This window comes from Streptopelia decaocto (assembly GCF_964273445.1).
Source record: "Streptopelia decaocto genome assembly, chromosome: 28".
Lineage (NCBI taxonomy): Eukaryota > Metazoa > Chordata > Aves > Columbiformes > Columbidae > Streptopelia > Streptopelia decaocto.
This window is the reverse complement of record NC_138683.1, coordinates 1044045-1069493: the sequence shown is the minus strand read 5'-3', so window position 1 is coordinate 1069493 and position 25449 is coordinate 1044045. Positions and strand designations below refer to the sequence as shown.

Here is a 25449-nt window from a genome sequence, read left to right as displayed (position 1 = left end):
GACCCCCCCACCCATGGGACCCCCCCCCAACTTATGGGACCCCCCACCCAACCCCCACCCATGGGACCCCCCCCAACTTATGGGACCCCCCCACCCAACACCCACCCATGGGACCCCCCCCCCCCCAACTTATGGGACCCCCCACCCAACCCCCACCCATGGGACCCCCCCCCAACCTATGGGACCCCCCCACCCAACCCCCACTCATGGGACCCCCCCCACCCCAACTTATGGGACCCCCCCACCCACTTATGCGACCCCCCCACCCATGGGACCCCCCACCCAACTCCCACTCATGGGACCCCCCCCCCAACTTATGGGACCCCCCCACCCAACACCCACCCATGGGACCCCCCCCCCAACTTATGGGACCCCCCACCCAACCCCCACCCATGGGACCCGCCCCCAATTTGGGACCCCCCTGCCCCCCCAAACTTGGGACCCCACCCCACCCTTTGGTGCCCCCCCCCCACCCTTGGGACCTCCCCCCACCCATGGGTGCCCCCCCACATTAGGGACCCCCCCAGCACCCATGGGTGCCACCCCACCCATATAACCCCTCCCCCCCACCCATGGGTGCCCCCCCACATTAGGGACCCCCCACCACCCATGGGTGCCCCCCTACCTTTTATACCCCCCCACCCATATGACCCCCCCCCCCACCCATGGGTGCCCCCCCACATTAGGGACCCCTGCCCACTATTGGGTGCCCCCCCCCCCACCTATGGGTGCCCCCCCACATTAGGGACCCCCCCCACCTTTTATACCCCCCCCACCCATGGGACCCACCCCATCTATGGAACCCCCCCCCCCTCCCCCAACCTATGGGACCCCCCCCCCCACCCATGGGTGCCCCCCTGACCCCCCCCCCCATTTCCGCTTCTCTTCCCCACAGCCCCTCCCCCCCCCCAAAAGGAGGAAGCGGAAGTTCCCGGGGTGGGGGGGGGGAGGGGCCCCGACGCCCCCCCCGCCCCTCCCCCCCCGGCCCCGCCCCCCCCGCAGCGCCCGCCCCCCCCCCGCCGGCAGCCCCCGCCCCCCCCGCGCTCCCCCTTCTACCTGGTAAGGACGGGGGGGGCACCCATGGGTGTCTATGGGGGTTAAAGTGGGGGGGGGGTTGGGGGTCTTTGGGGGTCTGGGGGGCACCCATGGGTGTCTATGGGGGTTAAAGGGGGGGGGGGTTGGGGGTCCTGGGGGGCACCCATGGGTGGGGGGGCACCCATATGTCTCTATGGGGGAGTAAAGTGGGGGGGGGGGGGGTTGGGGGTCCTGGGGGGTTTGGGGAGCACCCATGGGTGTCTATGGAGTTAAAGTGGGGGGGGGGGGGGTTGGGGTCTCAGGGGGTTTAGGGGGGTCTGGGGGGCACCCATGGGTGGGGGGCACCCATGGGTGTCTATGGGGGTTAAAGTGGGGGGGGGATTTAGGGGTTGGGGGTCTCAGGGGGTTTGGGGGGGTCTGGGGGTCCCGGTGCAGGTTTGGGGGTCTCCTGGCAGGGACCCAGGCGTCCGGGAGGGTTAGGGGGACCCAGGAGTTCGGGAGAGGGACCCAGGAGTGCCCCAAGAGACCCAGGAGGTCCCCAAGGGACCCAGGAGTTCGGGAGAGGGACCCAGGAGTCCGGGAGGGACCCAGGAGTGCCCCAAGGGACCCAGGAGTGCGGGAGGGACCCAGGAGTACCCCAAGGGACCCAGGAGTGCGGGAGGGACCCAGGACTGCAGGAGGGACCCAGGAGTACCCCAAGGGACCCAGGAGTACCCCAAGGGACCCAGGAGTGCAGGGGGGACCCAGGAGGTCCCCAAGGGACCCAGGAGTTCAGGAGGGACCCAGGAGTACCCCAAGGGACCCAGGAGTACCCCAAGGGACCCAGGAGTTCAGGAGGGACCCAGGAGTGCCCCAAGGGACCCAGGAGTACCCCAAGGGACCCAGGAGTTCAGGAGGGACCCAGGAGTACCCCAAGGGACCCAGGAGTTCAGGAGGGACCCAGGAGTGCCCCAAGGGACCCAGGAGTGCGGGAGGGACCCAGGAGTACCCCAAGGGACCCAGGAGTTCGGGAGGGACCCAGGAGTGCCCCAAGGGACCCAGGAGTACCCCAAGGGACCCACAAGCGCAGCAGGGACCCAGGAGTTCGGGAAGGGACCCAGGCATACCCCAAGGGACTCAGGCATTCCGGAAGGGCCCCAGGGGTGTCTGTGGGTCCCGTCTCAGCTTTGGGGTCCCCCCCATTTCCCCCCATAGGAGTCTCTGGAGTCCAAGCGTGTCCGGGGCCGCGCGGAGCGGCTGGAGCGGCTGCTGCGGCTGAACGAGCTGCGCTGCGCCATGAGCCCCGTGTACGGCACCGAGGTGCTGGGCGCCCTCACCCTGCGCCCCCCGGCGCCCCCCAGCCTGCCCCACGGCCCCATGGAGCAGCTGCGCCCGCTGCTGCAGCGGTGAGGGGGGAGCGGGGGGACCCAGGCGTCCGGGGACCCAGGAGTCTGGGGGAGTTGGGGGGGGCCCAGGAGTCCTGGAGGGACACGGGAGTTCGGGGCTCAAGGGGGTTTGAGGGGACCCAGGAGTCCGGGAGGGACCCAGGAGGTCGGGGCTCAAGGGGTACTGAGGGGACCCAGGAGTCCGGGAGGGACCCAGGAGTTCGGGAGGGACCCAGGAGTTCGGGATTCAAGGAGTTTTGAGGGGACCCAGGAGTTCAGGAGGGACCCAGGAGTTCGGGGGGACCCAGGCGTCCAGGGGAGTTGGGGGGACCCAGGAGTCCTGGAGGGACCCAGGAGTCCGGGAGGGACCCAGGAGTGTAGGAGGGACCCAGGAGTACCCCAAGGGACCCAGGAGTTCGGGGGACCCAGGCGTCCGGGGAGCTTGGGGAAACACAGGAGTTCAGGGCTCAAAGGGGTTTGGAGGGACCCAGGAGTTCGGGAGGGACCCAGGAGTCCGGGAGGGACCCAGGAGTTCGGGACTCAAGGGGTACTGAGGGGACCCAGGAGTTCGGGAGGGACCCAGGAGTTCGGGACTCAAGGGGTACTGAGGGGACCCAGGAGTTCGGGAGGGACCCAGGAGTTCGGGGCGGGGAGCCAGGAGTTTGACAGGGACCCAGGAGTTCGAGAGGGACCCAGGCGTCCGGGAGGGGACCCAGTTGTCCAGTATGAACCCAGGTGTCTGGGAAGGGACCCAGGCGTCCGGGATGAACCCAGGCATTTGGGAGGGACCCAGGCGTCCGAGAAGGACCCAGGCGTCCGGGATGAACCCAGGTGTCTGGGAAGGGACCCAGGCGTCCGAGAAGGACCCAGGCGTCCGAGAAGGACCCAGGCGTCCGAGAAGGGACCCAGGCGTCCGGGAATGGACCCAGGCGTCCGGCCGCTCCCCCAAGCCGTGTCCCCCCCTTTCTTGCAGGTTCCTGTTTGTGGTGCCGGCGGTGGCGGCGCGGGGGGGGGCCCTGGTGAGCGGGCGCCCCCCCCCGTGGCGGCTGCGGCAGCGGCTGCAGCTGCAGCAGCGGCTGCGCCAGGAGCTGGAGGCGCTGGGGGGGGCGGCGGCGCTGGCCGGGACCCCCCCCAGCCTGCCCGACCCCCGGCTGCTGCAGTACGACTGCGGTAGGACATGGGGACGTGGGGACGTGGGGGGCGGTGGGGACATTGGGGGCATTGGGGGCAATGGGGGTGTTGGGGACATTGGGGGCAATGGGGGCAATGGGAGTGTTGGGGACAATGGGGGCAATGGGGACATTGGGGGCAATGGGGGTGATGGGGACATTGGGGGCAATGGGGGCAATGGGGGTGATGGGGACAATGAGGACAAAGGGGGCAATGGGGGTGTTGGGGGCTAATGGGGTCATTGGGGGCAATGGGGATATTGGGCGCAATGGGGACATTGGGGGCAATGGGGGCAATGGGGACATTGGGGGCAATGGGGACATTGGGGTCAATGGGGACATTGGGGACATTGGGGGCAATGGGGACATTGGGGACATTGGGGTCAATGGGGACATTGGGGACATTGGGGGCAATGGGGGTGATGGGGACATTGGGGTCAATGGGGACATTGGGGGCAATGGGGGCAATGGGGACATTGGGGGCAATGGGGGCAATGGGGGTGTTGGGGACATTGGGGGCAATGGGGGTGTTGGGGACATTGGGGGCAATGGGGACATTGGGGTCAATGGGGACATTGGGGGCAATGGGGGCAATGGGGACATTGGGGGCAATGGGGGTGATGGGGACATTGGGGGCAATGGGGACAATGGGGACATTGGGGGCAATGGGGACAATGGGGGCAATGGGGGTGATGGGGACAATGGGGACAATGAGGACAGTGGGGGCAATGGGGGCAATGGGGGCAATGGTGACATTGGGGGCGATGGGGACAATGGGGGCAATGGGGACATTGGGGGCAATGGGGGTGTTGGGGACATTGGGGGCAATGGGGGTAATGGGGGCAATGGGGTTAATGGGGACAATGAGGACGATGGGGGCAATGGGGTCGTTGGGGGCAATGGGGACAATGGGGTCAATGGGGACATTGGGGGCAATGGGGGCAATGGGGGCAATGGGGACAATGGGGGTGTTGGGGACAATGGGGACAATGGGGGCAATGGGGACATTGGGGACAATGGGGGTAATGGGGGCAATGGGGACAGTGGGGGCAATGGGGGTGTTGAGGGTAATGGGGTCGTTGGGGACAATGGGGACAATGGGGACATCAGGGGCATTGGGGACATTGGGGGTTTTGGGGACAATGGGGACGGGGAGGCTGGGATATGGGGGTAGGGGATATAGGGCACATGACATCCCCATGTCCTTAGTATTGTCCCCATGGTGTCCCCATAATGTTCCCATCATGTCCCCATGTCCCATTGACGTTCCCATTGATGTTCCCATTGACGTCCCCATTGACGTCCCCATTGATGTCCCCATTGACGTTCCCATTGACTTCGCCATTGACTTCCCCATTGACGTCCCCATTGACGTTCCCATTGACGTCCCCATTGACGTTCCCATTGACGTTCCCATTGACGTTCCCATTGACGTCCCCATTGACGTTCCCATTGACGTTCCCATTGACGTTCCCATTGACGTCCCCAATGACGTTCCCACTGATGTTCCCATGTCCCCATTGATGTTCCATTGATGTCCCATTGATGTTCCATTGACGTTCCCATTGACGTTCCCATTGACGTCCCCATTGACGTCCCCATTGACGTTCCCATTGATGTTCCATTGATGTTCCCATTGACGTTCCCATTGACGTCCCCATTGACGTCCCCATTGACGTTCCCATTGATGTTCCATTGATGTTCCCATTGACGTTCCCATTGACGTCCCCATTGATGTTCCCATTGACGTTCCCATTGACGTCCCCATTGGCGTTCCCATTGACGTTCCCATTGACATTCCCATTGACATTCCCATTGATGTCCCCATTGATGTCCCCATTGATGTCCCCATTGACGTCTCCATTGACGTCCCCATTGACGTTCCCATTGACGTCCCCATTGACGTCCCCATTGATGTTCCCATTGACGTTCCCATTGACATTCCCATTGACATTCCCATTGATGTCCCCATTGATGTCCCCATTGATGTCCCCATTGACGTCCCCATTGATGTCCCCATTGACGTTCCCATTGACGTCCCCATTGACGTTCCCACTGATGTTCCCATTGACGTTCCCATTGACGTCCCCATTGACGTTCCCATTGACGTCCCCATTGACGTCCCCATTGACGTCCCCATTGATGTTCCATTGATGTCCCCTTGATGTCCCCATTGACGTCCCCATTGACGTCCCCATTGACGTCCCCATTGATGTTCCCATTGACGTCCCCATTGACTTCGCCATTGACGTCCCCATTGACGTCCCCATTGACTTCGCCATTGACGTCCCCATTGACGTTCCCATTGACGTCCCCATTGACGTCCCCATTGACGTCCCCATTGACGTCCCCATTGACGTTCCCATTGACCTTCCCATTGACCTTCCCATTGACGTCCCCATTGACGTCCCCATTGACGTCCCCATTGACGTCCCCATTGACGTCCCCATTGACGTTCCCATTGACCTTCCCATTGATGTCCCCATTGACGTCCCCATTGACGTCCCCATTGATGTTCCCATTGACGTTCCCATTGACGTCCCCATTGACGTCCCCATTGACGTCCCCATTGATGTTCCCATTGACGTCCCCATTGATGTCCCCATTGATGTTCCATTGATGTCCCCTTGATGTCCCCATTGACGTTCCCATTGACTTCGCCATTGACGTCCCCATTGACGTTCCCATTGACGTCCCCATTGACGTTCCCATTGACGTCCCCATTGACGTCCCCATTGATGTTCCCATTGATGTTCCCGTGATGTCTCCATGTCTCCATTGATGTCCCCATGTCCCCATTGACGTTCCCATTGATGTCCACATGACATCCCCGTGTCCCCATTGATGTTCCATTGATGTCCCCTTGATGTCCCCATTGACGTTCCCATTGACGTCCCCATTGACGTTCCCATTGACGTTCCCATTGACGTCCCCATTGACGTCCCCATTGACGTCCCCATTGACGTTCCCATTGACTTCGCCATTGACGTCCCCATTGACGTCCCCATTGACGTCCCCATTGACGTTCCCATTGACGTTCCCATTGACTTCGCCATTGACGTTCCCATTGACGTCCCCATTGATGTCCCCATTGATGTCCCCATTGAGGTCTCCATGTCCCCATTGATGTTCCCATTGATGTTCCCATTGACGTCCCCATTGACATCCCCATTGACGTCCCCATTGACGTTCGCATTGACGTACCCATTGACGTTCCCATTGATGTTCCCATTGACGTTCCCATTGACGTCCCCATTGACGTTCCCATTGATGTTCCCATTGACGTCCCCATTGACGTTCCCATTGACGTCCCCATTGACGTTCCCATTGATGTTCCCATTGACGTCCCCATTGACGTTCCCATTGATGTCCCCATTGACGTTCCCATTGACGTTCCCATTGACGTTCCCAGAGACGTTCCCATTGATGTTCCCATGTCCCCATTGATGTTCCATTGATGTTCCCATTGATGTTCCATTGACGTTCCCATTGACGTTCCCATTGACGTCGCCATTGACGTCCCCATTGATGTTCCCATTGATGTTCCCATTGACGTCCCCATTGACGTCCCCATTGACTTCGCCATTGACGTCCCCATTGACTTCGCCATTGACGTCCCCATTGACGTTCCCATTGACATCCCCATTGACGTCCCCATTGACGTTCCCATTGATGTCGCCATTGACGTTCCCATTGACGTCCCCATTGACGTCCCCATTGACGTCCCCATTGACGTCCCCATTGACGTCCCCATTGACGTTCCCATTGACGTTCCCATTGATGTGTCCATTGACGTCCCCATTGACGTCCCCATTGACGTCCCCATTGACGTCCCCATTGACGTCCCCATTGACGTTCCCATTGATGTCCCCATTGATGTTCCCGTGATGTCTCCATGTCTCCATTGATGTCCCCATGTCCCCATTGACGTTCCCATTGACGTCCCCATTGACGTCCCCATTGACGTCCCCATTGATGTTCCATTGATGTCCCCTTGATGTCCCCATTGACGTTCCCATTGACGTTCCCATTGACATTCCCATTGACATTCCCATTGATGTCCCCATTGACGTTCCCATTGACTTCGCCATTGACGTCCCCATTGACGTCCCCATTGACGTTCCATTGACGTTCCCATTGACGTCCCCATTGACGTCCCCATTGACGTCCCCATTGACGTTCCCATTGACGTCCCCATTGACGTTCCCATTGACGTCCCCATTGACGTCCCCATTGACGTCCCCATTGATGTCCCCATTGACGTCCCCATTGACGTTCCCATTGACGTCCCCATTGACGTCCCCATTGATGTCCCCATTGACGTTCCCATTGACGTTCCCATTGACGTCGCCATTGACGTCCCCATTGACGTCCCCATTGACGTTCCCATTGACGTCCCCATTGACGTCCCCATTGACGTCCCCATTGACGTTCCCATTGACGTCCCCATTGACGTCCCCATTGACGTCCCCATTGACGTTCCCATTGACGTCCCCATTGATGTTCCCATTGACGTCCCCATTGACGTCGCCATTGACGTCCCCATTGACGTCCCCATTGACGTTCCCATTGATATCCCCATTGATGTCCCCTGTCCCCATGCTGTCCCCGTGTCCCCTGTCCCCACTGATGTCCCCAATGTCCCCCGTCCCCAGGGAAGCTGCAGACGCTGGACGTGCTGCTGCGGCGCCTCAAGGCCGGGGGACACCGGGTGCTGGTGTTCACGCAGATGACGCGCATGCTGGACGTGCTCGAGCGCTTCCTCACCTTCCACGGCCACCTCTACCTGCGCTTGGACGGCAGCACCCGCGTGGAGCAGAGACAGGTAGGACCCAGGCGTCCGGGGGGACCCAGGCGTCCGGGGGGACCCAGGAGTTCGGGAGGGACCCAGGAGTTCGGGGTGGACCCAGGAGTTCGGGGGGACCCGTAAGAGATTGGGGTTGGAGGGACCCAAGTGACCAGGAGAACATGGAGATGATGGAGATGGGTCTGATCGTCAAGGGCTAGGAGGGACCCAGGAGTTCGGGAGGGACCCAGGAGTTTGGGAGGGACCCAGGAGTTCGGGAGGGACCCAGGAGTTCGGGAGGGGACCCAGGAGTTCGGGAGGGGACCCAGGAGTTCGGGAGGGGACCCAGGACTTCAGGAGGGGGCCTAGGAATTTGGGAGGGACCCAGGCGTCCGGGAGGGACCCAGGAGTTCGGGAGGGACCCAGGAGTTCGGGAGGGACCCAGGAGTTCAGGAGGGGGCCTAGGAATTTGGGAGGGACCCAGGCGTCCGGGAGGGACCCAGGAGTTCGGGAGGGACCCAGGAGTGCCCAAAGAGACCCAGGACTTCAGGAGGGGACCCAGGAGTGCCCAAAGAGACTCAGGAGTTCAGGAGGGACCCAGGAGTGCCCAGAGGGACCCAGGAGTTCAGGAGGGGACCCAGGAGTGCCCAAAGAGACCCAGGAGTTCAGGAGGGACCCAGGAGTTCGGGAGGGACCCAGGAGTGCCCAAAGAGACCCAGGAGTTCGGGAGGGACCCAGGAGTTCGGGAGGGACCCAGGCGTTCGGGAGGGACCCAGGCGTTCGGGAGGGACCCAGGAGTGCCCAAAGAGACCCAGGAATTCAGGAGGGACCCAGGAGTTCGGGAGGGGACCCAGGAGTGCCCAAAGAGACCCAGGAGTTCAGGAGGGGCCACAAAGGGTCAACAGGGACCCAGGAGTTCAGGAGGGGACCCAGGAGTGCCCCAAGAGACCCAGGAGTTCGGGAGGGACCCAGGAGTTCGGGAGGGACCCAGGAGTTCGGGAGGGACCCAGGAGTTCGGGAGGGGACCCAGGAGTTTGGGAGGGACCCAGGAGTTTGGGAGGGACCCAGGAGTCCGGGAGGGACCCAGGAGTGCCCAAAGAGACCCAGGAGTTCGGGAGGGACGCAGGAGTTCGGGAGGGACCCAGGAGTTCGGGAGGGACCCAGGAGTTCGGGAGGGACCCAGGAGTTCGGGAGGGGACCCAGGAGTTCGGGAGGGGGCCTAGGAATTTGGGAGGGACCCAGGCGTCCGGGAGGGACCCAGGAGTTCGGGAGGGACCCAGGAGTGCCCAAAGAGACCCAGGAGTTCAGGAGGGGCCACAAAGGGTCAACAGGGACCCAGGAGTTCAGGAGGGGACCCAGGAGTTCGGGAGGGACCCAGGAGTTCGGGAGGGACCCAGGAGTTCGGGAGGGGGCCTAGGAATTTGGGAGGGACCCAGGCGTCCGGGAGGGACCCAGGAGTTCGGGAGGGACCCAGGAGTGCCCAAAGAGACCCAGGACTTCAGGAGGGGACCCAGGAGTGCCCAAAGAGACTCAGGAGTTCAGGAGGGACCCAGGAGTGCCCAGAGGGACCCAGGAGTTCAGGAGGGGTCACAAAGGGTCGATAGGGACCCAGGAGTTCGGGAGGGACCCAGGAGTTCAGGAGGGGCCACAAAGGGTCAACAGGGACCCAGGAGTTCAGGAGGGGACCCAGGAGTGCCCCAAGAGACCCAGGAGTTCGGGAGGGACCCAGGAGTTTGGGAGGGACCCAGGAGTGCCCAAAGAGACCCAGGAGTTCGGGAGGGGACCCAGGAGTTCGGGAGGGACCCAGGAGTTCGGGAGGGACCCACGAGTTCGGGAGGGGACCCAGGAGTGCCCAAAGAGACCCAGGAGTTCAGGAGGGGACCCAGGAGTGCCCCAAGAGACCCAGGAGTTCAGGAGGGACCCAGGCGTTCGGGAGGGACCCAGGCGTTCGGGAGGGACCCAGGCGTTCGGGAGGCACCCAGGAGTGCCCAAAGAGACCCAGGACTTCAGGAGGAGACCTAGGACTTTGGGAGGGACCCAGGCGTCCGGCGAAGGACCCAGGCGTCCGGCGAAGGACCCAGGCGTCCGGGGAAGGACCCAGGCGTCCGGGGAAGGACCCAGGCGTCCGGCGCTGACCCCGCCCCCTCCCCCCCCCCATCCAGGCGCTGATGGAGCGTTTCAACGCGGACAAGCGCATCTTCTGCTTCATCCTGTCGACGCGCAGCGGGGGGGTGGGGGTGAACCTGGCGGGGGCCGACACCGTCGTGTTCTACGACAGCGACTGGAACCCCACCATGGACGCGCAGGCGCAGGACCGCTGCCACCGCATCGGCCAGACCCGCGACGTGCACATCTACCGGTGCGCGCCCCTCCCCCGCCCTCATTTCCCCTCCCCCACCCTCGGTTTCCCATCCCCCACCCTTATTTCCCATCCAACATATCCAGTTTCCCATCCCCCACCCCTTGGTTTCCCACCCCCCACCCTCATTTCCCCTCCCCCAGTCCCCATTTCCCACCCTCAGATTCCCCTCCCCCACCCCACTTTCCCCTCCCCCACCCCTGTATTCCCCTCCCCCACCCCACTTTCCCCTCCCCCACCCCTGTATTCCCCTCCCCCACCCCACTTTCCCCTCCCCCACCCCTGTATTCCCCTCCCCCACCCCTATTTCCCCTCCCCCACCCTCATTTCCCCTCCCCCACCCTTGATTCCCATCCCCCACCCCTATATTCCCATCCCCCACCCCTATATTCCCATCATCCAGCCTTGGTTCCCATCCCCCACCCCTATATTCCCATCCCCCACCCTTATATTCCCATCCCCCACCCTTATTTCCCATCCACCATATCCAATTTCCCCTCCCCCACCCTGATTTCCCCTCCCCCACCCCTATATTCCCATCCCCCACCCCTATATTCCCATCATCCAGCCTTATTTCCCATCCCCCAGCCCAATATTCCCCTCCCCCACCATTGGTTCCCATCCACCATATCCAGTTTCCCATCCCCCACCCTGATTTCCCCTCCCCCACCCTGGGTTCCCCTCCCCCATGTTCCGCTGCCACCGCATCGGCCAGACCCGCGACGTGCACATCTACCGGTGCGCGCCCCTCCCCCGCCTCCCCGACCCTCCCCCACCCTCGGTTTCCCATCCCCCACCCTTATTTCCCATCCAACATATCCAGTTTCCCATCCCCCACCCCTTGGTTTCCCACCCCCCACCCTCATTTCCCCTCTCCCAGTCCCCATTTCCCACCCTCAGATTCCCCTCCCCCACCCCTGTATTCCCCTCCCCCCACCCCTGTATTCCCTTCCCCCACCCCACTTTCCCCTCCCCCACCCTGATTTCCCCTCCCCCACCCCTGTATTCCCCTCCCCCACCCCTGTGTTCCCCTCCCCCACCCCTATTTCCCCTCCCCCACCCTCATTTCCCATCCCCCACCCCTGTGTTCCCATCCCCCACCCCTATTTCCCCTCCCCCACCCTCATTTCCCATCCCCCACCCCTATATTCCCATCCCCCACCCCTATATTCCCATCATCCAGCCTTGGTTCCCATCCCCCACCCCTATATTCCCATCCCCCACCCTTATATTCCCCTCCCCCACCCTTGATTCCCCATCCACCATATCCAGTTTCCCCTCCCCCAGCCTCGGTTCCCATCCCCCACCCCTATATTCCCCTCCCCCACCCTTATTTCCCATCCCCCAGCCCAATATTCCCCTCCCCCACCATTGGTTCCCATCCACCATATCCAGTTTCCCATCCCCCACCCTGATTTCCCCTCCCCCACCCTGGGTTCCCCTCCCCCATGTTCCGCTGCCACCGCATCGGCCAGACCCGCGACGTGCACATCTACCGGTGCGCGCCCCTCCCCCGCCTCCCCGACCCTCCCCCACCCTCGGTTTCCCATCCCCCACCCTTATTTCCCATCCAACATATCCAGTTTCCCATCCCCCACCCCTTGGTTTCCCACCCCCCACCCTCATTTCCCCTCCCCCAGTCCCCATTTCCCACCCTCAGATTCCCCTCTCCCACCCCACTTTCCCCTCCCCCACCCCTGTATTCCCCTCCCCCACCCCACTTTCCCCTCCCCCAGCCCTGTATTCCCCTCCCCCACCCCTGTGTTCCCCTCCCCCACCCCTGTGTTCCCCTCCCCCTCCCTCGTTTCCCATCCCCCACCCCTATATTCCCATCCCCCACCCCTATATTCCCATCATCCAGCCTTGGTTCCCATCCCCCACCCCTATATTCCCACCCCCCACCCTTATATTCCCCTCCCCCACCCTTATTTCCCATCCACCATATCCAATTTCCCCTCCCCACCCCTATATTCCCATCCCCCACCCCTATATTCCCATCCCCCACCCCTATATTCCCATCCCCCACCCTTATATTCCCATCCCCCACCCTTATTTCCCATCCACCATATCCAATTTCCCCTCCCCCACCCTGATTTCCCATCCCCCACCCCTATATTCCCATCCCCCACCCCTATATTCCCATCATCCAGCCTTATTTCCCATCCCCCAGCCCAATATTCCCCTCCCCCACCCTTGGTTCCCATCCACCATATCCAGTTTCCCCTCCCCCACCCCTGTATTCCCCTCCCCCACCCCTGTGTTCCCCTCCCCCACCCCTATTTCCCCTCCCCCACCCTCATTTCCCATCCCCCACCCCTCTATTCCCATCCCCCACCCCTATATTCCCATCATCCAGCCTTGGTTCCCATCCCCCACCCCTATATTCCCATCCCCCACCCTTATATTCCCATCCCCCTTGTTTCCCATCCACCATATCCAATTTCCCCTCCCCCACCCTGATTTCCCCTCCCCCACCCCTATATTCCCCTCCCCCACCCCTATGTTCCCATCCCCCAGCCCTATATTCCCCTCCCCCACCCTTATTTCCCATCCCCCACCCTGATTTCCCCTCCCCCACCCCTTTATTCCCCTCCCCCACCCCTGTATTCCCCTCCCCCACCCCTGTGTTCCCCTCCCCCACCCCTATTTCCCCTCCCCCACCCTCGTTTCCCATCCCCCACCCCTATATTCCCATCCCCCACCCCTATATTCCCATCATCCAGCCTTGGTTCCCATCCCCCACCCCTATATTCCCCTCCCCCACCCCAATATTCCCATCCCCCACCCTTATTTCCCATCCACCATATCCAATTTCCCCTCCCCCACCCTGATTTCCCCTCCCCCACCCCTATATTCCCCTCCCCCACCCTGATTTCCCCTCCCCCACCCCTATATTCCCATCATCCAGCCTTATTTCCCATCCCCCAGCCCAATATTCCCCTCCCCCACCCTTGGTTCCCATCCACCATATCCAGTTTCCCCTCCCTCACCCTTGATTCCCATCCCCCACCCCTGTATTCCCATCCCCCACCCTTAGTTCCCCTCCCCCACCCTCAGTTTCCCATCCCCCAGACCCCATTTCCCACCCTTGGTTCCCACCACCCACCCCTATATTCCCCTCCCCCACCCCTGTATTCCCCTCCCCCACCCTGATTTCCCCTCCCCCACCCCTATATTCCCATCCCCCACCCCTATGTTCCCATCCCCCAGCCCTATATTCCCCTCCCCCACCCTTATTTCCCATCCCCCACCCTGATTTCCCCTCCCCCAGCCTTAGTTCCCCTCCCCCCACCCTTGGTTTCCCCACCCTCAATTTCCCCTCCCCCACACTTGGTTCCCATCCCCCACCCCTATATTCCCATCCCCCACCCCTATATTCCCATCCCCCACCCTTATTTCCCATCCACCATATCCAATTTCCCCTCCCCCACCCATGATTCCCCTCCCCCACCCCCGGGTTCACTGTTGCCCCCATTGTCCCCACTATCCCATTGTCCCATTATCCCATTGTCCCCATTATCCCATTATCCCATTGTCCCATTGTCCCCACTGTCCCATTGTCCCATTGTCCCATTGTCCCATTACCCCATTGTCCCATTGTCCCATTGTCCCCATTGTCCCCATTGTCCCCATTGTCCCATTGTCCCCATTATCCCATTGTCCCCATTATCTCATTTTCCCATTATCCCATTAATTACTCCCATTGTCTCCATTGTCCCCATTATCCCCAATGTCCCCATTATCCCCAATGTCCCCAATGCCCCCATTGTCCCCATTGCCCCCATTGCCCCCACTGTCCCCATTGTCCCCATTGTCCCCAATGTCCCCATTATCCCATTATCCCATTGTCCCATTGTCCCATTGTCCCCATTATCCCATTGTCCCCATTGTCCCCATTGTCCCCAATGTCCCCATTGTCCCATTGTCCCCATTGTCCCATTGTCCCCATTGTCCCATTATCCCCATTGTCCCCATTATCCCATTGTCCCCATTGTCCCCATTGTCCCCATTGCCCCCCATGTCCCCAATGTCCCCAATGTCCCCATTGTCCCCATTGTCCCCATTGCCCCCAATGTCCCCATTGTCCCCATTGCCCCCATTGTCCCCATTGCCCCCATTGCCCCCATTGCCCCCCATGTCCCAAATGTCCCCATTGTCCCCATCGCTCCCATTGCCCCCAATGTCCCCATTGCCCCCATCGCTCCCATTGTCCCCAATGTCCCCAATGTCCCCATTGTCCCCAATGTCCCCATTGTCCCCATTGCCCCCATTGCCCCCATTGTCCCCAATGTCCCCATTGTCCCCATTGTCCCCATCGCCTCCATTACCCCCAATGTCCCCAATATCCCCATTGCCCCTCATGTCCCCCATGTCCCCATTGCCCCCATTGTCCCCATTGCCCCCATTGTCCCCATTGCCCCAATGTCCCCATTGTCCCCATTGCCCCCAGTACCCCCATTGCCCCCCATGTCCCCACTGTCCCCAATGCCCCCATTGCCCCCCATGTCCCCAATGTCCCCACTGTCCCCCATGTCCCCATTGTCCCCATTGTCCCCATTGTCCCCATTGTCCCCAGGCTGATCAGCGAGCGCACGGTGGAGGAGAACATCCTCAAGAAGGCCAATCAGAAGCGCATGTTGGGGGACATGGCCATCGAGGGCGGGAACTTCACCACCGCCTACTTCAAACAGGTGAGGGACCCAGGCGTCCGGGGGACCCAGGCGTCCGGGAGGGACCCAGGAGTTCGGGAGGGACCCAAATAGGGGACCCAGGCGTCCGGGAGGGACCCAGGAGTTCGGGAGGGACCCAGGAGTTCAGGGAGGGACCCAAATAGGGACCCAGGCGTCCGGGAGGGACCCAGGCGTCCGGGGACCCAGGCGTCCGGGAGGGACCCAGGAGTCCGGGAGGGACCCAAATAGGGGACCCAGGAGTTCGGGAGGGACCCAAAGTGGGGACCCAGGAGTTCGGGAGGGACCCAGGAGTTCAGGAAGGGACCCAGGCGTCCGGGAGGGACCCAGGCGTCCGGTCCAACCCCCATTTCCCCCCCATTTCCCCCCAGCAAACCATCCGGGAGCTGTTTGACATGACGCCCGAGGAGCCGGGACGGCCCGAGAGGGACAAGGACAAGGACAGGGACAGGGATGGGGACAAGGACAAGGATGGGGACAGGGACAGGGACAGGGACGGGGACACCGAGGGCGACGGGGACGCGCCGGCCGAGGAGGACGAGGACCCGGCGGCCACGCGGAGGACGCACATCCTGGAGCAGGTGGGGTCCCCGTTGTCACCATTGTCACCATTGTCCCCATTATACCCATTGTACCCATTATACTCATTATACCCATTGCCCCCAATGTCCCCATTGTCCCCAATGTCCCCATCGCCCCCATTGCCCCCATTGTACCCATTGTCCCCATTGTCCCCAATGTCCCCATTGTCCCCATTATACTCGTTATACCCATTGTCCCCAATGTCCCCAATGTCACCAGGTGGTCCCCAATGTCATTGGGATCCCCCAATGCTCCCATTGCCCCCAATGTCCCCATTGTCCCCATCGCCCCCAATGTCCCCATTGTCCCCATTGCCCCCATTGCCCCCATTGTCCCCATTGTCCCCAATGTCACTGGGTGGTCCCCAATGTCACCAAGGGCTCCCCAATGTCATTGGGATCCATCAATGTCCCCATCGCCCCCATTGTCCCCATTGAACCCATTGTCCCCAATGTCCCCATTGTACCCATTATACTCATTATACCCATTGTCCCCAATGTCACCAGGTGGTCCCCAATGTCATTGGGATCCCCCATTGCCCCCATTGCCCCCAATGTCCCCATTGCCCCCATTGTCCTCATTGTCCCCATTGTACCCATTGTCCCCATTGCCCCCAATGTCCCCAATGTCACTGGGTGGTCCCCAGTGTCACCAAGGGGTCCCCAATGTCATTGGGATCCATCAATATCCCCATTGCCCCCATTGCCCCCATTGTCCCCATTGTCCCCATTGTCCCCAATGTCCCCATTGTACCCATTATACTCATTATACCCATTGTCCCCAATGTCCCCAATGTCACCAGGTGGTCCCCAATGTCATTGGGATCCCCCAATGCTCCCATTGCCCCCAATGTCCCCATTGTCCCCATCGCCCCCAATGTCCCCATTGCCCCCATTGTCCCCATTGCCCCCATTGTCCCCAATGTCCCCATTGTCCCCAATGTCACTGGGTGGTCCCCAATGTCACCAAGGGGTCCCCAATGTCATTGGGATCCACCAATGTCCCCATCGCCCCCATTGTCCCCATTGCCCCCATTGTCCCCAATGTCCCCATTGCCCCCATTGTCCCCAATGTCCCCATTGCCCCCATTGTCCCCATCATTCCCATTGTCCCCAATGTCCCCCTTGTACCCATTATACTCATTATACCCATTGTCCCCAATGTCCCCAATGTCACCAGGTGGTCCCCAATGTCATAGGGATCCCCCAATGTCCCCATTGCCCCCAATGTCCCCATTGTCCCCAATGTCCCCATTGTCCCCATCACCCCCATTGTCCCCAATGTCCCCATTGTACCCATTATACTCGTTATACCCATTGTCCCCAATGTCCCCAAAGTCACCAGGTGGTCCCCAATGTCATTGGGATCCCCCAATGCTCCCATTGCCCCCAATGTCCCCATTGTCCCCATCGCCCCCAATGTCCCCATTGCCCCCATTGTCCCCATTGCCCCCATTGTACCCATTGTCCCCATTGTCCCCAATGTCACTGGGTGGTCCCCAATGTCACCAAGGGGTCCCCAATGTCATTGGGATCCATCAATGTCCCCATTGTCCCCATCACCCCCATTGCCCCCAATGTCCCCATCACCCCCAATGTCCCCATTGCCCCCATTGCCCCCATTGTCCCCATTGCCCCCAATGTCTCCATCGCCCCCAATGTCCCCATCGCCCCCATCGCCCCCGATGTCCCCATCGTCCCCATCGTCCCCAGGCGCTGTGCGGCGCCGAGGACCCCGAGGACATCCGGGCGGCCTCGCAGGCCCAGGCCGAGCGCGTGGCGGCCATGGCCGAGTTCAGCGAGAGCCTGAGCCCCGAGGACGAGCGCAACGGCCCCGAGCCCGAGGAGGAGCCGTCCAAGGCCGAGCAGGAGATCGCCGCGCTGGTCGAGCAGGTGCGGGAGGGACCCAGGAGTGCGGGAGGGACCCAGGAGTGCGGGAGGGACCCAGGAGTTCGGGAGGGATCCAAATAGGGGACCCAGGAGTTCGGGAGGGACCCAGGAGTGCGGGAGGGACCCAGGAGTTCGGGAGGGACCCAGGAGTTCGGGAGGGACCCAGGAGGTCCCCAAGGGACCCAGGAGCTCGGGGGAGGACCCAGGAGTTCGGGGAGGGATCCAAATAGGGGACCCAGGAGTTCGGGAGGGACATGGGAATTCGGGAGGGACCCAGGAGTGCGGGGGGACCCAGGAGTTCGGGGGACCCAGGAGTTCGGGAGGGACCCAGGAGTTCGGGAGGGATCCAAATAGGGGACCCAGGAGTTCGGGAGGGACCCAAATAGGGGACCCAGGAGTTCGGGAGGGACCCAGGAGTTCGGGAGGGACCCAAATAGGGGACCCAGGAGTGCGGGAGGGACCCAGGAGTTCGGGGGGACCCATAAGAGATTGGGGTTGGAGGGACCCAAGTGACCAGGAGAACATGGAGGTGATGGAGACGGTCTGATCGTCAAGGGCTAGGAGGGACCCAGGAGTTCGGGAGGGACCCAGGAGTGCCCCAAGGGACCCAGGAGTTCGGGAGGGACCCAGGAGTGCCCCAAGGGACCCAGGAGTTCGGGGGGGACCCAGGAGTTCAGGGGAGGACCCAGGAGTTCGGGAGGGACCCAGGAGTTCAGGGGAGGACCCAGGAGTTCGGGAGGGACCCAGGAGTGCGGGGGGAACCCCGGCACCCGAGGGACCCAGGCGTTCGGGTGCAGCTCACCCCCATCGAGCGCTACGCCATGAACTTCCTGGAGGCGTCGCTGGAGGACGTGAGCAGGGAGGAGCTGAAGCTGGCGGAGGTGGGTCTGGGGACCCAGGCGTCCGGGAGGGACCCAGGAGTTCAGGAGGGACCCAGGAGTACCCCAAGGGACCCAGGAGTTCAGGAGTAGACCTGGGAGTTTGGGAGGGACCCAGGCGTCCGGGAGTGGACCCAGGAGTGCCCCAAGGGACCCAGGAGTCCAGGAGTGGACCCAGGAGTTCGGGAGGGACCCAGGAGTGCCCCAAGGGACCCAGGAGTCCAGGAGGGGACCCAGGAGTTCGGGAGGGACCCAGGATTTCAGGAGGGACCCAGGCATCCGGGAGGGACCCAGGAGTACCCCAAGGGACCCAGATGTTCAGGAGTAGACCTGAGAGTTTGGGAGGGACCCAGGCGTCCGGGAGGGGACCCAGGAGTTCGGGAGGGACCCAGGCGTCCGGGAGGGCCCCTTCACCCCCTCCCCCCCCCCAGGAACAAGTGGCCGCCGCCCGCAAGGACATCGACCAGGCGCGGGGGATGGGCGGCCGCTTCCGCCTCCCCCCCCCGCCCGACGACGAGGAGCCGCCCCCGCCCCCCCCGGCGGGACCCAGGCGTCCGGGAGGGACCCAGGAGTTCGGGAGGGACCCAGGCGTCCGGGAGGGACCCAGGAGTTCGGGTGACGCTGACACCGACGCCATGATGGCGGGGGAGGGGCTCGTGGCCACGCCCACCGGGGGACCCAGGCGGCCCCGGCGCTCGAGGGCGGGGCCTCCCAGGCCCCTCCCCCCCCGGCCCGGCACCCGCGTCAGCCAACGGCTGCGGGCGGCGGGAAACAGGGGGGCGGGGCCTAAGAACGGCCCCTCGGGGACCACGCCCCCCACGGACCGGGGGGCGGAGCCACAGCCGCCACTTCCTGTGGGCTCCGCCCCACTTCCTGTGGGCGCCAACCCACTTCCTGTGGCGCCGGAGCCGCTTCCTGTGGCGATGGAGCCACTTCCTGTCGTTGCGCAGCCGCTTCCTGTGGCGTCACAGCCGCTTCCTGTGGCGCCGGAGCCGCTTCCTGCGGTGCCGGAGCCGCTTCCTGCGGCGCCCGAGCCGCTTCCTGTGGCGTCGCCGTCACTTCCTGCGACGCCGCCGTCACTTCCCGCGGCGCCGCAGCCGCTTCCTGTGACGCCGCAGCCGCTTCCTGTGACGTCACCACCGCCCCCTCCCCCTCCGCCGCCGCTTCCTGCGCCCCCGGAGCCGCTTCCTGTGACGTCACCGCCGCCCCCGGAGCCACTTCCTGTGACGTCACAACCCCCGCCGGAAGCGCTTCCCGCCCCGCCCGAAGCGCTTCCTGTGACGTCACCGCCCTCCCCGGTGACGTCACCGCCCTCTCCGCCCCCATTGGCTCCGCCCCCACCCATAGGGGCGGGATCTGCGGGCTCGGAGCCAATGGAAGCGGGTCCGGCGGGGGCGGAGCCAACCAGGGCGGGCTCCCCGGGGGCGGGGCAGGTGGGCGGGGCCTCCGGCCGCCCCGCCCCGCCGCGGCGGCGCCGGCGCAGCGCGGACGTGCTGATTCGCCAGAGCCGCGGCCCCGGCCCCGCCCACAAGGTCCTGCGCTCCCTCCCCGGCCGCCTGTTGACCATATTGGAGCCTCATCACCCCCCGACCTCGCGCCGGAGACCCCCCCAAAACCCCTCCCCCCCCACTGCCGGCGGCCATCTTGACCACGCCCACCCGCCCCCCCCCAAACGGCGCCGGGGCCGCCCCCCCAAGCGCCGCCCCCCCCGGCGCCGGCGCCGCCGCCGCCCCCCCCCGGCTTCCCGCCGCAAAGCCCCGCCCCCCCCACCTCTGACTCCGCCCACCCCCCCGGGTGTCGGGAAGAGGCGCCGGGGCCGCCCCCCCAAGCGCCCCTCCCCCTCGCCCCCTCCGCCCCCCCCCCACCCCGTTGGCCCCGCCCCCGCCCGCGGCACCCGGCGCCGCCCCCTCTCCCCGTTGCGCCCCCCATTGGAGCGGGAGCCGGGGAGGCGGCGCCGGAATCAAACTCCGCCCCCTGGGGGGGGTGGGGGGGGGGGAGGGGGCGTCGCCGCCCCCCCCGCCCCCCAAAAGGAGGAAGAGGGGGGGGGGCCAGGGGGCGGAGCCAAGGAGGCAACAGCCCCCCCGGAGGTGCGTGAATCCCGCCCCCCATGAGCCCAACCCCCCCCCCCGGGGGAGGAAGGGGAAGACGTGACCCATAGGCTGCCCCATTGGGGGGGGTGGGGGGGGGGATGGGGGGGGGGGGGGGATGGGAAGAGGCCGGAGTGGGGGGGATGGGAGGGGGGGCAAGACGGCCGGGGTGGGGGGGCAAGATGGCGGAAGTGGGAGGTACAAGATGGCCGACTACATGGTGGCAAGATGGCCGACTATGGGATGGCAAGATGGCGGAAGTGGGAGGTACAAGATGGCCGACTACATGATGGCAAGATGGCCGACTATGTGACTGCAAGATGGCCGACTATGTGACTGCAAGATGGCCGACTATGTGATGGCAAGATGGCGGAAGAGGAATATACAAGATGGCCGACTATATAATGGCAAGATGGCCAACTATGTGACTCCAAGATGGCCGACTGTGTAATGGCAATATGGTGGAAGTGAAAGATACAAGATGGCCGACTATGTGACGGCAAGATGGCGGAAGTGGAGACTACAAAATGGCCGACTAAATAATGGCAAGATGGCTGACTGTGGGATGGCAAGATGGCGGAAGTGGAGGCTACAAGATGGCCGACTACATGACGGCAAGATGGCCGACTATGTGATGGCAAGATGGCCGACTATGGGATGGCAAGATGGCGGAAGTGGAGGATACAAGATGGCCGACTACATGACGGCAAGATGGCCGACTATGTGATGGCAAGATGGCCGACTGTGTGATGGCAAGATGGCGGAAGTGGAGGATACAAGATGGCCGACTACATGATGGCAAGATGGCCGACTATGTGATGGCAAGATGGCGGAAGTGGGACATACAAGATGGCCGACTACATGATGGCAAGATGGCCGACTATGGGATGGCAAGATGGCGGAAGTGGAGGATACAAGATGGCCGACTATGGGATGGCAAGATGGCGGAAGTGGGAGGTACAAGATGGCCAACTACATGATGGCAAGATGGCCGACGAGGTGCCCACAAAATGGCCGCCCTGGCCTGGGTGAAGCTGCTGAACATGTGACAGCAAAACGACCAATCAGCTGCCGGCAAGATGGCGGAAGGGGAAGCACAAGATGGCCGACCCCAAAATGGCCGAACAGCAGCCAATCAGAGGAGAGAACGTGGCGGAGGAGAGGAATCCAAAATGGCCGCTGGCCACGCCCACAAGATGGCGGCAGCAAGATGGCCGCTGGGGTGAGGGTGATGTCACTGGCGGTGGCCATCTTGGACTGGCGGCCATCTTGGACTGGCGGCCATCTTGAACTGACGGCCATATTGAACTGGCGGCCATCTTGATTTGGCGGCCATCTTGGACTGGCGGCCATATTGAACTGGCAGCCATATTGAAGTGGCCATCTTGATTTGGCAGCCATCTTGAACTGACGGCCATATTGAACTGGCGGCCATCTTGATTTGGCAGCCATCTTGGACTGGCGGACATATTGGACTGGCGGACATATTGAAGTGGCAGCCATCTTGAACTGGCGGCCATCTTGAACTGACGGCCATCTTGAAATGGCAGCCATATTGAACTGGCAGCCATATTGAAGTGGTGGCCATCTTGGACTGGTGGCCATCTTGATTTGGCGGCCATCTTGGACTGGCGGCCATATTGGACTGGCGGACATATTGAAGTGGCAGCCATCTTGAACTGGCAGCCATCTTGGACTGGTGGCCATATTGAACTGGCAGCCATCTTGAACTGGTGGCCATCTTGGACTGGTGGCCATATTGAACTGGCAGCCATATTGAAGTGGTGGCCATCTTGGACTGGCGGCCATATTGATCTGGCGGCCATCTTGAACTGGTGGCCATCTTGGACTGGTGGCCATCTTGAACTGGTGGCCATCTTGATTTGGCGGCCATCTTGGACTGGCGGCCATATTGAACTGGCAGCCATCTTGGACTGGTGGCCGTCTTGGACTGGCGGCCATATTGAACTGGCAGCCATATTGAACTGGTGGCCATCTTCTTTGGTGGCCATCTTGGACTGGTGGCCATCTTGATTTGGCAGCCATCTTGAACTGACAGCCATCTTGATCCAGCAGCCATCTTGCCTCCATTGGATGTCAGAACCGGCGGCCATCTTGGCCCAGGCCAGTGTGGGAAGGAGCGGCCATCTTGACTCTAGTGAACATCAGGGCCGGCGGCCATCTTGATTCGGCGGCCATCTTGATTCCAGCAGCCATCTTGCTTCCATTGCTTGTCAGAACCGGCGGCCATCTTGGCCCAGGCCAGTGTGGGAAGGAGCGGCCATATTGACTCCAGCGGCCATATTGACTCAGGTGGCCGTGGCGGCCATCTTGACCCCCACATTGATAGAATGGCAGCCATCTTGCCTTCCAGTTCACGCCGGAAACGACGGCCATCTTGGCTCCAATAGCTGTCGCAGCCGGCAGCCATCTTGCCCCCAGCAGATGTGAGAACCGGCAGCCATCTTGTCTCCATCAACTGTCAGACCTGGCGGCCATCTTGATCTGGCAGAGCAGAAAGCGGCGGCCATCTTGATTCCGGCAGCCATCTTACCTCCATCACCCATCAGACCTGGCGGCCATCTTGATCTGGCAGAGCAGAAAGTGGCGGCCATCTTGATTCCGGCAGCCATCTTACCTCCCATCACCCCGCAGCCCCGGCAGCCATCTTGACTCCAGCAGAGCGGGAAATCAGCGGCCATCTTGCCCCCCAGAGGACACCCCCCCATAGCTCCTGCCGGCGGCCATCTTGAATTGCGGCGGCCATCTTGAATTGCGGCGGCCATCTTGCCCCCTCGCCCCCGGCCCGGCAGCCATCTTGGCTGGGGGGAGGGGCGGTTTTTTACCCGTGTACAGCCCCGTGTAAAATAGGTTCCTTTTGACCACGATCTATGCAAAGGTGCTTTGTGCGGGGGCGGGGGAGGGGCGGGGAGGGTGCGGGGGGAGGGGCCGGCGCGGGGTCCCTCCCCTCCCCCCCCCCAAAAAAAACGTGTCTTGGTGACGAATAAAAGGGTTGAAAATGGAGAGTTTTGGGGACCCCCCCCCCCCCATACAGGAGACATGGGGGGACCCAGGAGTTCGGGAGGGACCCAGGAGTTCGGGGGTGGGTACATGATGGATTTGATGGGGGGATCAAACTTGGGGGGGGGGGAGGGGACCCCAAAGTCATGTATTGGGACCCAAAAATCATCTTTTTGGACCCCAAAATTGCCATTGGCGACCAAAAATTGTTCCCAGGGACCCAAAAATCATCATTTGGGACCCAAAAATGACCCCGGGGACCCCAAAACCCACCCAGGGGCCCCAAAAATCCTCATTTGGGACGCAAAAATGACCCCGGGGACCCCAAAACCCACCCAGGGGCCCCAAAAATCATCATTTGGGACCCAAAAATGACCCCGGGGACCCCAAAACCCACCCAGGGGCCCGAAAAATCCTCATTTGGGACGCAAAAATGACCCCGGGGACCCCAAAACCCACCCAGGGGTCCCAAAAATCATCATTTGGGACGCAAAAATGACCCCGGGGACCCCAAAACCCACCCAGGGGCCCCAAAAATCCTCATTTGGGACGCAAAAATGACCCCGGGGACCCCAAAACCCACCCAGGGGCCCCAAAAATCCTCATTTGGGACGCAAAAATGACCCCGGGGACCCCAAAACCCACCCAGGGCCCCCAAAAATCATCTTTCGGGCCCCCAAAACCACCTTTTTAGCCCCAAAACTCCCCCCGCGGGCGCCACAAATGGTTCAGTCCACTGGGCGGGGGGGTTTCCCCGAGTGGGCGGAGTCAGAGCGAGTGGGCGGGGTCACGGCGAGTGGGCGTGGCCGGCGCGCCCCGCTTGAGGGTTGGCGGAGTGGGCGTGGTTTGCCGAGCGGGCGGGTTAGCGGTGATTGGGTGGTTGGGCGCGGTGGGCGTGGCGTGCGCGGCGGGAGGGGGGCGGCGCATGCGCAGCCGCTCAGTCCGCCCGGCGGCCATTGAGGTGGCGGCCGCGTCGCTCCTCATAGGGCCCTATAGCGCCCTATAGATCTCTATAGATCCCTATAGAGCCCCATAAGCGGCTTCGCCATGGCCGGGGTGGGGGCCAAACGTGGGGCAGCGGATGGGGGGGGCGGCCCCCCCGAGAAAAAGCCGCCCCGGGAGGAGCAGCCGCCGACGACGCTGATTGAACCGCTCAGGCTGGGGGGGATCTCGTCAACGGTGAGAGGCCGGACGCCTGGGTCCCTTCCCGGACGCCTGGGTCCCTCCCGAACTCCTGGGTCCCCTATTTGGGTCCATTGGGGCACTCCTGGGTCCCTCCCCGAACTCCTGGGTCCCCTATTTGGGTCCCTCCCGAACTCCTGGGTCCCTTCCCGAACTCCTGGGTCCCCTATTTGGGTCCCTCCCGAACTCCTGGGTCCCTCCCAAACTCCTGGGTCCCCTATTTGGGTCCCTCCCGAACTCCTGGGTCCCCTATTTGGGTCCCTCCCAAACTCCTGGGTCCACTATTTGGGTCCATTGGGGCACTCCTGGGTCCCTCCCGAACTCCTGGGTCCCTCCCAGCCCTTGATGATCAGACCGTCTCCATCATCTCAATGTTCTCCCGAACTCGTGGGTCCCCTACTTGGGTCCC

General features: G+C 62.6%; 2 protein-coding genes across 7 annotated transcripts in view; both read left to right on the top strand.

Annotated features, from left to right (window-relative positions):
- Positions 1 to 895: 895 nt before the first annotated feature.
- On the top strand, positions 896 to 23725 carry LOC309450787 (uncharacterized protein; the record flags this gene model as incomplete). The annotated part of the gene is made up of 10 exons (XM_082073932.1): positions 896 to 1059; positions 2230 to 2420; positions 3373 to 3569; positions 8224 to 8393; positions 10517 to 10713; positions 15290 to 15404; positions 15773 to 15982; positions 17696 to 17875; positions 18670 to 18753; positions 19182 to 23725. Coding segments are annotated over 10 exons (3188 nt in total), but the record flags the coding sequence as incomplete, so codon positions are not given.
- A 1086-nt stretch (positions 23726 to 24811) lies between these two features.
- Positions 24812 to 25449, top strand: part of LOC309450727 (E3 ubiquitin-protein ligase BRE1B-like) — a 152807-nt gene continuing 152169 nt past the window's right edge. For all 6 annotated transcript variants that reach the window (XR_014186096.1, XR_014186097.1, XR_014186098.1 and 3 more), the window contains exon 1: positions 24812 to 25037. Coding sequence is in view for 3 of the 6 variants with exons in the window: in XM_082073793.1 (XP_081929919.1) it covers positions 24906 to 25037 (132 nt within the window). In the remaining 3 variants the exon portion in view is untranslated. The remainder of the gene's footprint in view (positions 25038 to 25449) is intronic.